This window comes from Epinephelus fuscoguttatus, linkage group LG7, assembly GCF_011397635.1.
Source record: "Epinephelus fuscoguttatus linkage group LG7, E.fuscoguttatus.final_Chr_v1".
Lineage (NCBI taxonomy): Eukaryota > Metazoa > Chordata > Actinopteri > Perciformes > Serranidae > Epinephelus > Epinephelus fuscoguttatus.
The window spans coordinates 23,335,412-23,347,197 of NC_064758.1; the positions used below are offsets into that span (position 1 = coordinate 23,335,412).

Sequence of the window (11,786 nt, forward strand, 5' to 3'; positions counted from 1 at the left end):
AATACGGGGCACAAACCGAAATTCATTGAAGCAACTCCAAACGACTCCATTTGATCTCGCGATAAACTGTGAGGTTTTGTATCTCGCGCGCTCGAGGGGTCTTCCTGCTGGATTGTAAAATGGCGCATTGTTGTCACTACCGCATCGCGTCTATTTGATTCAAGATTATGAAGCTATTTAGGTTACGAAACCAAACATGCACTTCATAATGTGGCATATGCATAGGCCAGCACTGGACTGAACAGAGAGGTTCATTCATTTGCGCGCAGTCTTTCGTCTTTGAGGTTGCTTGTTAGGTAACCTATTGGTTGTTAGCATTAGCTAGCTAACATTGTGCTAGCTAAAATTCACTGCAGTTTTTTTTCCACAACAGCGGCACAAATACAACGAAGATGGGTTATTTAAAACTGATAGAGATCGAAAACTTCAAGTCGTATAAAGGAAGACAGATCATTGGACCCTTTCATAAGTTCACTGCAATCATCGGACCCAATGGATCTGGTATGTTATGATTGCAAATGTTAACTCGCGGCTAATGCAAACTGCTTGCTAGCTTTGGCTAACGGTAAACAGTGCAGTAACGTTAATGCTCCACTGTTTGTGGATATCACAACTTATGGTTTATGCATTGAATTTATGTCTGGTTTGATGGCAAGCAGCTTGATGCCTATAAACATTAACTACACCTACTGTTTAACATTACGACTCTGCACTTTGTTGTTAATTGGAATGTGTTTTGTGTTGCTATCGGTGTCTGTCAACAACATCATCATTCAATTTGATGTGAACATGATCAAACATTATGTTGTCTGTGTAAACTTTTAAAATGATCACATTTTCTCTTGCAAAGTTTAGTATATATTATTTTGTAGACATTTATAGATTATTTCCAACGTGCTTTACACAGGAGAACAAAATCTTGGAAAGACCCGTCCTTCTTACACCATCCAATGCAACATTACAATCAGCTACAGTTTTTAAAATGACCAGATGTGAAACAGCACCTTTCTGACAAAGAGTTAACTAAACAAACAAGAATTGAACAGAAATCTGCACATTAGAAAGTTCATAAAGATAAACTTAGGTTTAACTCATGTTTGTATATGTCATGCTTTCATATTAGCTTTGTATGAGTTACTAAAAGTCTGAATGCTGCTGTTGTAGGAAAGTCCAACCTTATGGATGCCATCAGCTTCGTGTTGGCAGAAAAGACCAGCAACCTGCGTGTGAAGACTCTGAAGGATCTGATCCACGGAGCACCCGTAGGGAAGCCAGCTGCCAACAGAGCTTTTGTCAGCATGGTGTACCAGGAGGATAATGGAGAGGAGCGTGCCTTTACAAGGGCCATCATTGGTACGAACCACCATTCACAGTCATGTCGGAATGTCAGCTTCAGTTTCAAACGTTTGTATATGTGTGAAATGAAAAACAGAGGTCAAAAAACTTCTTTCACTCGTACCAGAAATTAGAAGGCATGAACTCTGCAGCATTGAAAAAAAAAATTTAATGTTGCATCAGGGCTTCTATGAGCCCAAATGTCCCAAGTACAGCTGCACAACAATGAGTGTAAAACAATCATATTCTGCTTAGAGTCATGACTTAACTGGGAATGGCAATTTTTGCATTTCATTTTCACTTGAAAAAAAAATATAAAAGTTATGATAATGTCATTTTTGCCTGTGTCTCTACCAAACAAGCATGTTCCCTTATGTCTGCAATATGAATTTAAAGTTGGGGCTTCTCTGTAGCATCACTTTTGTTGTGACACATTTTACTTTTTTAAATTGTAGCTCCTGCAATTTGGATATTGCACTTGGCCACAATGCAATTTCAATAATAGATATTTGCAGCCCTATATAAAATATTTTGAAGCATTGCCTCAAAATCCTGCTAGTAGTCAGAGATGTCACATTTTGCATAGCAGAACTTTATTTTTTTGTCATTACATCATCAAAGCTAGTTAGGTAATACATGTTATGCAAACTTATGTTTACTATAAGACAGCTGTCTTTAAGTGGGCAAGTTTATTGAAAGACCTTTGCAGCCATCTTGTATGTACTTTGATAAGCTAATGATACTGATGTTTTATCTCTTGAAATGTGCATGTCGCGTGTGCATCAGGTTCCTCCTCTGAGTACCGCATCAACAACAAAGTGGTGGGCCTGCCTGAATACAGTGAAGAGCTGGAAAAACTTGGTATCCTGATCAAGGCTAGAAACTTCCTGGTCTTCCAGGTGAGACTGAAAACCTAAAAACATTTTAAAAGAGTATTTTATTGTTTGGCGTTCTGTAATAATGTTTCTCCAGTATATTGTGTTTTTCAGTGTTTTCAGTACAGTTAAGAAGTGTTGGTTATCATGATTTGAAGTTTTTTATTGTATTTTTAAGATGGAGATTGCATAAATTTAAAACATGCTTTATTTTTTATTGAAAATATTGAATAATTGATGATTAAAGGTAATTCTTGCGACAAACAAACTTGGTTTTGGGATAGCTTCCCCCCCCCCCCCCCCATTTTATCCCGGTGCTCTCTGTGGTGTGGTTATGTCTTGCATATGCCCCCCCTATGTATCACAACATTTTTAATTTTGACTTGGCTAATGAAATTAGAAACCCAATATATACATTTTATAGTGTTAAATCAATATTTTCTAACATTGTCTTGGCAGTTACTGTAGTTTTATAACCTGCTTCTTGTCCCTGCAGGGAGCTGTGGAGTCTATTGCCATGAAGAACCCCAAGGAGCGCACAGCTCTGTTTGAGGAAATCTCACGTTCTGGAGAGCTGGCCCAGGAGTACGACCGCAGGAAGAAGGAAATGGTGAAAGCAGAGGAGGACACACAGTTTAATTACCATCGTAAGAAAAACATTGCTGCTGAGCGCAAAGAAGCCAAGCAAGAGAAAGAGGAGGTATATATTTCAATTACTTTTACTTTTACTACGTATTTGTGTCCTTCTTTAACTGAAGTGTTTAATGTAACTTTTGATCCTTGATTTTAAGATTGAACCTGCACTAAGGGTTAGTTGGAAAGATTTGCTTCTGGATAGTTTTGTAATTTCATTACCAGTCTGTCTTATGTTATTTGTCTTCAACCTGCTATTTTGGCCATGACACTCTTGGAAAGGATATTTTTAATTTCAGTGTCTCTTTCCTGGTTAAATAAAGGTCATCATCATACAAAACATGTAGAATTTAACTCATCCCATGGTCTGTCTTTTTGTCTTATCCCATCATTCCACCAGGCCGAGCGATACCAGCGTCTGAAAGATGAAGTGGCCAGGGCTAGTGTTCAGTTGCAGCTCTTCAAGCTGTACCACAACGAGACTGAGATTGAAAAGCTGAACAAAGAGCTAGGCCAGCGGAACAAGGAGATCGATAAGGACCGCAAAAAGATGGACCATGTGGAGGAGGAGCTGAAGGACAAGAAGAAGGAGCTGGGCAGGCTGATGAGAGAGCAGCAGACCATTGAGAAAGAAATCAAGTAAGTAACAATGACATGATGGCCTTCTCACAGTTCGCTTGATGTACTTCTCAGATGATCTACTCTATAACTAATGCCATTTAAAACCAGGGGCTTTGTTAATCACCTTAATCTGCCCACAGAGAGAAAGACTCTGAGTTAAACCAAAAGAGGCCGCAGTACATCAAGGCCAAAGAGAACACTTCACACAAGATCAAGAAGCTCGAGGCGGCGCGCAAGTCATTGCAAAATGCCCAGAAGATGTACAAGAAACGCAAGGGGGACATGGATGAGCTGGATAAAGAGATGAGGGCTGTGGAGCTGGCCAAGCAAGAGTTTGAGGAGCGCATGGAGGAGGAGGCACAGAGCCAGGGCCAGGACCTTACCCTCGAGGAAAACCAGGTCTGATATGTTAGAATGTTGGACACGTTTAAGGGCACCGCAGTTTATAATTTATTGTGATTCAATAATTTTTCATTTACAGAATTTTATTTAGTTTATGCAATTGAAATTCTAGTACACTGGCACCAGGTCGTTAGGATGTCATGCAGTAAAAAAGACTGTAGTTTTTAATAAAAGAATTTCTTTAGTGGTTTGACATTAAGATGATGGTATAATTGGAAAGCTAGCACATGCACATTCCAGGTTTTGGTGTGCAGATTGTTTCTCAAATTTTTATCATGATGTCATTAAATCAGATTGATATTAAAATGTAGACATATCTATATTTATGTAGTCTGGCTCACTGGATGTAGACTGTGGGGGAATGAAGCCTGTCATTGGCTGCCTGTGTTAGATGCTATCATGCAGGAAGCATGTTATTGCTTTCAAAATTCCCGTCGCTATGTGAAACTAGTAAGGGACTGTGGTGCATCCTGAGCTTAGCACCACCCAAGATGATTGTGGCAGGTTTAAAGAAATAAAAACAACTCAGAGTGTTTTTCCCTTAGTGCTGGATTATGATAGGTTCAGCCAGATCTTCTCCAGCACTGACACAGTGCAAGAAGGTTTGGCTATATGAGACTGAGCTTTATATAACCCACTGTTTGTCTTTCTCCCCCAGGTCAAGCAGTACCATCGTCTGAAGGAGGAGGCCAGTAAACGTGCTGCCACACTGGCACAGGAGCTGGAGAAGTTCAACCGCGACCAGAAGGCCGACCAGGACCGCCTCGACTTGGAGGAGAGGAAGAAAGTGGAGACAGAGGTAAATAAGATGATGCTGGCAGGTTTGCTTGCGTCTGACTAAATTGATTTTAATTGATTTGAATGCATGTAATGAGTTCTGTTGTTTCTCTCCAGGCTAAAATAAAACAGAAGATCCGTGAAATTGAGGAAAACCAGAAACGTATTGAGAAATTAGAGGATTACATCACCACCAGCAGGTATGCTGCTCCTATATTTGTAGGGTTTGAACAGTAATATGTTCAGCTTATTGATTTTTATAGGTTTCTCCATTATGCTCCTTCATTCACTCTTTTGTCCTTTTACCCTTCAGGCAGTCACTGGATGAACAGAAGCGCATGGAGGAGGAGCTGACTGAAGAGGTGGAAATGGCCAAGAGGAGAATTGATGAGATCAACATGGAACTTAACCAGGTACTTAAGACACACGTGCAGGCGAAGAAAAGCGTTTGACTCCAAGTGCTGTCATCTTATCTGTGCTGTACTTGTAGAGACCTTTCTCTGAAAATCCTTGAGTTCATGTCCATGACTTCAAGTTTTACCCTGTAAAAGTAACGATGTCCTTAAGCAAACAGCATCACTAGCCAATCTGAGCCCTGGAAGTGAGCAGGAGAAATCTTAATGTCTCCATGTGAATCACTAGATGTTTTTCACTGCAGACATTTTCCAGAAACCAAGGAAAAGTGTGACCAATAAAATAAATGATGGTAGGTGTGCCAGTAATCCAAGCCAGTGGGCCATCATGTACAATCCCGGGGCCTGGCACTGACACTCCTATTGATAATGTTATTAGTTACACCCACATTTGACAAGTGAAAATGTCAGCTGTGAAAAAGTCTATAACGAATCCCATTATTATTGGCTCTTGCTGTAGGTAATGGAGCAGCTGGGAGACGCCAGAATTGACAGGCAGGAGAACAGTCGCCAGCAGCGCAAGGCTGAGATCATGGAGAGTATCAAAAGACTCTACCCTGGCTCTGTGGTAAGGCCCCTGCGACAGTATTCAACACAGTATTGTCTAATTTACTTTTGCACGCAAGACTACAGTTGTTTTGCTTCCCTGTTTTATTTGATGAAAGCATTGAGGTATAAATATGCTGCTCGCTGTCTTTCTGCAGTACGGTCGTCTGATCGACCTGTGCCAGCCCACTCAGAAGAAGTATCAGATTGCTGTGACCAAGGTGTTGGGTAAGAACATGGACGCCATCATTGTTGACTCTGAGAAGACTGGAAGAGATTGTATTCAGTACATCAAGGAGCAGAGAGGAGAGCCCGAGACCTTCCTTCCTCTCGACTACCTCGAGGTGAATACTAGAAGTACACATGACATCTCCACTCAGGAGTCTTTGGAGTGGTCGGAGTACACAATATTTAAGTGGCGATCTTGCATGAAAACATCAGATTTTAACAGACTTAAGGAAGAAGAAGTTAATGTGATCTTTTGCTTTGCTTTTCTTCTTGTATCAAAGGTGAAACCAACAGATGAGAAGCTGAGAGAACTACGAGGAGCCAAACTGGTGATTGACGTGATTCGCTATGAGCCTCCCCACATCAAGAAAGCCCTGCAGTATGCTTGTGGCAACGCCCTGGTGTGTGAGAACGTAGAGGATGCACGAAGGATCGCTTTCGGAGGGCCATACAGACACAAGGTATTTGGCCTTATTTAGGGCACTAACTGAGGTTTTACATCTCTTCTCAACATTTTTGTGTCATGAAGATGGAAGAATTGAAAAGTTTGCCTGTCAACCTGATGATTTGTAAGATGTGAATGTTGTCTGCCATCTAACCTATTCTTTTTCTCTCTGTGTCCAGACGGTAGCCCTGGATGGTACCCTTTTCCAGAAGTCCGGTGTAATCTCTGGAGGAGCCAGTGACCTGAAGGCCAAGGCCAGGCGTTGGGATGAGAAGGCAGTGGATAAGCTCAAGGAGAAGAAAGAAAAACTCACTGAAGAGCTCAAGGTAACTTTGATTATTTGTCTGTTAGTTATCAGGATATTTTTAAAAGCTCTTTGAGTCAAAATGTGTGTTGGATTGCAGTTGACAGCTCCTGGACAAACCTCAAAATGGGAATTGTTTTGGATCTGTAGTCACTGACTGCAGTTTGGTGGATTGTCAGAGTAAATTCACAACAATTTCCATGTAATGTTTTTCTCTGTAGGAGCAAATGAAGGCCAAGAGGAAGGAGGCGGAGCTGCGTCAGGTGCAGTCTCAGGCCCACGGTCTGCAGATGAGACTCAAGTACTCCCAGAGTGATCTGGAACAGACCAAAACCCGTCACCTCTCCCTCAACATGCAGGTACGGCCTGGTTACACCTCAGTATTTTCCTCTTCCTGATTGTTATTGCTATAGTGACTGTTGCATTTAAACTTGTTTCATTTGTGTCATGCAGGAGAAGTCTAAGCTGGAGAGTGAATTGGCAAACTTTGGCCCCCGCATCAACGACATCAAGAGGATCATCCAGTCTCGTGAGAGGGAGATCACGGACCTGCGAGACCGCATGAACCTGGTGAGACTCACACCAAAGTGAGGTCCATTAAGAAGCCTGTCTGTCACTCCAGTAATGTCACTGTAAATGTTCTTGTTATCCAGGTGGAGGATGAGGTGTTTGTTGAGTTCTGTAAGGAGATCGGAGTGAGGAACATCCGAGAGTTCGAGGAGGAGAAGGTGAAGAGGCAGAACGAGATCGCTAAGAAGCGGTGAGTTGAGTAATGAGTGCAGCCAAGGGTCACTTCTTTCCACATTGTGTGTTAACCTGTCGAAGATTTCCTATTTTGTCTAACCGGCCACACACACACACTTTTTTTTTTCAGTCTTGAATTTGAGACCCAGAAAACCCGCCTGGGTATCCAGGTGGACTACGAGAAGAATCAGCTGAAGGAGGACCAGGAGAAAGTCATGATGTGGGAGCAGACCGTCAAGAAGGACGAGGCTGAAATAGAGCGACTAAAGAAGGTAAAGACGCAAAGTGAAAGATGAAAACTTAACTTACAGTGATCAAACGCTAAGATGGATCAAAGAGCTTGGGACAGAATCCTAATTCATTTAATTTATTTTTTATTTTTTTAACTTTACTCCTGTGGCCCTTTGCCTCTTAGTAAGTCTTTCTCTCAATTAAAACTCTCGTCACTAAGCTTATGGCTGCTAGTGATGGAGATGGAAAAGAAATGAGAACAGAGAAAGCAACTGTGGTTGAAGCCGCCCTTGTCAAGCAGATTAATAACTCCCAGTCACCTTGAACGGGCTCTTGGTGAAGGACAAGCAAGAGAAAGAGGACACTTTCAAAGCTCCATAAGCTGGTTTGAGCGATTAAGAAGAAAAAAAACATTGTTTAAGAAACTGCACAGTAAACACACAGTAAATGTCAAACTTTTCTTAACATTTATTCATTTAATAGATATACAAATGTAATTCAAATGGTAATCTGCATGAGAAATCAAGAAACAGAAGAACTACCATCAGCTTATAGTGATCAATTTGACATGGACAGACGTGATCACTATATGAGGTTTCCACTTGTTCTCAATTTTGACCACAAGTTAATCCTCACTTGTGTGTCTTTTCCTCATCTTTCTTATCTTCTTGCAGGAGGAGCACAGACACATGAAGATCATTGATGAGACAATGGCCCAACTGCAGGACCTAAAGAACCAGCACCTCACCAAAAAATCTGAAGTCAACGATAAGAACCACGACATGGAGGAGATCCGCAAAAAACTGGGTGGCGCCAACAAGTCAGTGGCTGCAAACTTCACATAAACTTTACTATTTTTTACTTCATATAAAGATTACCTTTGAGTTGTGCTACAAATGTCTTTTTTTTAAAAATTTTTTTAGAGAGTTGACTCAGCTCCAGAAGGAGGTCACAGCCATTGAGACCAAACTGGAGCAGAAGCGCAGCGACCGTCACAACTTACTGCAAGCCTGCAAAATGCAGGACATCAGGTTGCCTCTCCGCTCTGGAACAATGGATGATATCAGCCAGGGAGAGGTACACGCAGACACACTCATACAGGCGCTAACCTTTATATCATTGGGAGTGAAACAGCAAATTACATCCTTCTTTTGTTTTGCTGTTCCAGGGAAGCTCCCAGACAGATGAGTCGAGCAGCCAGAGGACGTCCAGCAGTGTTCTCGCTAAAGAGGCTCTCATAGAGATCGACTACAGCAACCTGTCTGAAGACCTTAAGGTAGCTTGTCCCCATGACACCATTACTTTACATGTAATCAGTCCAACTTGACCTCCTCTCTTCATTTAATTAAACTGTGATGTCGGCTCTCTGGATGTGTTGTTTTCTAGGGGACAATAACAATAATATAGCACTTCTCTTTACGCAGTAACAAAGTGCTCAACAACATACTAAAAAGGAACTCTTTGCAGCAAAGATGTAGCATCTATAGGTACACTTTTTTTAATCCTCTTTGTCGTCACACAGGATGCGCTGTCAGAGGAAGAAATCAAGGCGGAGACAAACACACTGCAGCAGCGTCTGAATGAGCAGCAGAGTATCCTACAGAGGATCAGCGCACCCAACATGAAGGCCATGGAGAAGCTCGAGAGTGTCAGGGACAAGTTCCAAGAGACCAGTGACGGTGAGATGGGAGCATAATGCTCGAGGTTGGGATTAAATCAGAGAATGTTATCCCTTTGTGATCTCATGGTTTGTTTCTGTCCTTCCCCTCAGAGTTTGAGGCTGCTCGTAAGAGAGCCAAGAAGGCCAAGCAAGCCTTTGAGCAGATCAAGAAGGAAAGGTTTGATCGTTTCAATAACTGCTTTGAGTCTGTGGCCACCAACATCGATGAGATCTACAAGGCCCTGTCACGCAACAGCAGTGCCCAGGTATGGCTCAGTCAGTACACACTGGTTTATGCTGTGACAGTAAAACACAAGTCACAGATCATGAACTTGGACTTTAAATTTGGTGTTATTTGTTGGAACTTTTTACAATGAGTGTGTCCCTTCTGTAGGCTTTCCTGGGCCCAGAAAACCCAGAGGAGCCATACCTGGATGGCATCAACTATAACTGTGTGGCTCCGGGAAAAAGGTTCAGACCCATGGACAACCTGTCTGGAGGAGAGAAGACAGTAGCTGCCCTGGCTCTGCTCTTCGCTATTCACAGGTAAAACAACAGATGAGTGCCAAGTATTAATACATGTTTGGTTATTTGCATTGCTTGAAAGCTGATGATGACTTCTGCACCACTGGAAGATTATTAACAGCCTTTCTCCTGCTTGTCTCTAGCTACAAACCCGCCCCCTTCTTTGTCCTGGATGAGATTGACGCTGCTCTGGACAACACTAACATTGGCAAGGTCTGTTCAGGAATTATATTTGATTCAGTGACTTTTTATCAATCAGTGTTTTTGTTTTATTAATGCTGCTCATCACATTAAATCGAAACAACAACTTATAACTTCCCTCTGTACCCTCAAGGTGGCCAATTACATCAAAGACCAGTCGGTGCAGAACTTCCAGGCCATCGTCATTTCTCTCAAGGAGGAATTCTACACCAAGGCAGACTCGCTCATCGGTGTTTATCCAGAGGTGGGTTTCTCAATATTGTCTATGCAAAATGATAAAATACAGCCATGAAGCTTTGACTGCATATCTGCAGGTCTTAAAAGGCATTGAATTCTGTTTCTCAAAGAATGGCTTTATGCTTTGGCTCCATTTAAGACACGACAGATGCGGAGCGATGTGAATCTTTTTACTGGCTACACCTGCAGTGCATGTACAGCTTGGGGTTGTGTGAGTCACAGGCAAAACAAAGACAGTGAGCTTTGATTTTGGGATTGTGTGGGATGTTTCTTCAGTTTGTGGACCCTGCACAGCACTGTGAAACTTAAAACTTTTTCACAGAGTTTTTGTAATGTGGGTAAATTAATATCTACAGACTACAGCAAGGCATTGCGTTACTAAGCAACTGCCAGTTTGTGGCAAGATAAATGCTGACAGGTTGATCAAGAGCCCAAAGTGGAAGCCCTGTAGGATACAAAGTAGTCGTTATACAGTATGGCTAATGTACTTAAAAATAGAGTATTTTTTTAACGCCGTTTGCTGTACATCGTAGTTAAATTACTAAAAAAAAAAAAAAAGACACTATATGATCCATATCCACTGTATTAACTGCTTTTCTTTCTCTTCCACTCACAGCAAGGAGATTGTGTCATCAGCAAAGTGCTCACCTTTGACCTCTCCCAGTATCCTGATGCCAACCCAAATCCGAATGAATAGGATGAGCACTCCCAACAAAAGCATTTTGGCAAGTTGGACGTTCATCAGCTACTCTTTCTGGATTACTAATGTATTCTATAGTCACAGATCATGTATTCATTAGGTCCCACATGTTATTTCCTAATGTTTTTTTAATGTTTTTGTTTGTTTTTTTGGGTTACGTTAGAGTAGTGAATTAGTCAGAATTTTTTAGTTGTGGGGGGTTGTTCTTTATAGACCGCGACAACCAGGATGTATGTACATTTATAAAAGCCCACCCATTTTCAATTAGGCCATACAAGACCGATTATAATAATCCATAAAAATCAATTATAATCAAATGTGAGGGAATCGAACCTTTTTAACAGACTGTAGAATTTGTATCACGTGATAAAATGTGTTGAATATACCTGAAACAAGTTTTTGTTCTCAAAGCTTTTATACTGTTTATGGCCCTCTTTTCAATGGTGTGCTTTAAAGCCTTTGACTGTCATCTGTCGTGCGTACTGAAAGATGTCTTTGCATTTTCATGTGCTACTTCTTTTTTTTTTTAAAAAAAAAGCTTAATCAGGAAACAGTTGTTACAGTATGGTGGATACATTCCCGTGTGTGATAGCTAAAGAAACCCCCTAGTGAGCTGCAGCTGGCAGTGCTATAATGAGATCATGGAGCTTTGTCAAAACTGTCATCAGATTACGTCAAAGGAAATGTGCTGACGTTGTGCAGCTGTATGAACAACAACAGTCTCTATTTATTCCTTGAGTGACATTCTGATTCGGCTTTGGGAAAATGAAAAATTCAACATGAGCTATTCTGTCAGATCTGTTTTATTGATTGCTTTGCCTCAATAAATAAAATTTGAATTATTTAAGCTCCTTTCAATTTTGCTTTTACAGCTTTGTTAATCACTTTTAAGGAATTTTCTTCATTTTA

At 41.3% G+C, this 11,786-nt stretch overlaps 1 protein-coding gene across 1 annotated transcript; it reads left to right on the forward strand.

Annotated features, from left to right (window-relative positions):
• Window positions 1-98: 98 nt before the first annotated feature.
• On the forward strand, window positions 99-11,724 carry smc1a (structural maintenance of chromosomes 1A). Its single transcript, XM_049580056.1, has 26 exons — window positions 99-501; window positions 1,165-1,353; window positions 2,122-2,234; window positions 2,707-2,910; window positions 3,244-3,482; window positions 3,605-3,863; window positions 4,525-4,665; window positions 4,761-4,843; window positions 4,957-5,056; window positions 5,517-5,624; window positions 5,761-5,946; window positions 6,112-6,291; window positions 6,455-6,601; window positions 6,801-6,938; window positions 7,033-7,149; window positions 7,233-7,339; window positions 7,454-7,595; window positions 8,229-8,374; window positions 8,478-8,631; window positions 8,723-8,830; window positions 9,077-9,233; window positions 9,326-9,480; window positions 9,609-9,760; window positions 9,883-9,952; window positions 10,074-10,184; window positions 10,794-11,724. Exons 1-26 carry the CDS (start codon window positions 393-395, stop codon window positions 10,872-10,874), a joined length of 3,696 nt encoding a protein of 1,231 aa, XP_049436013.1. The 5' UTR covers window positions 99-392; the 3' UTR covers window positions 10,875-11,724.
• The last annotated feature ends 62 nt before the right edge of the window (window positions 11,725-11,786 follow it).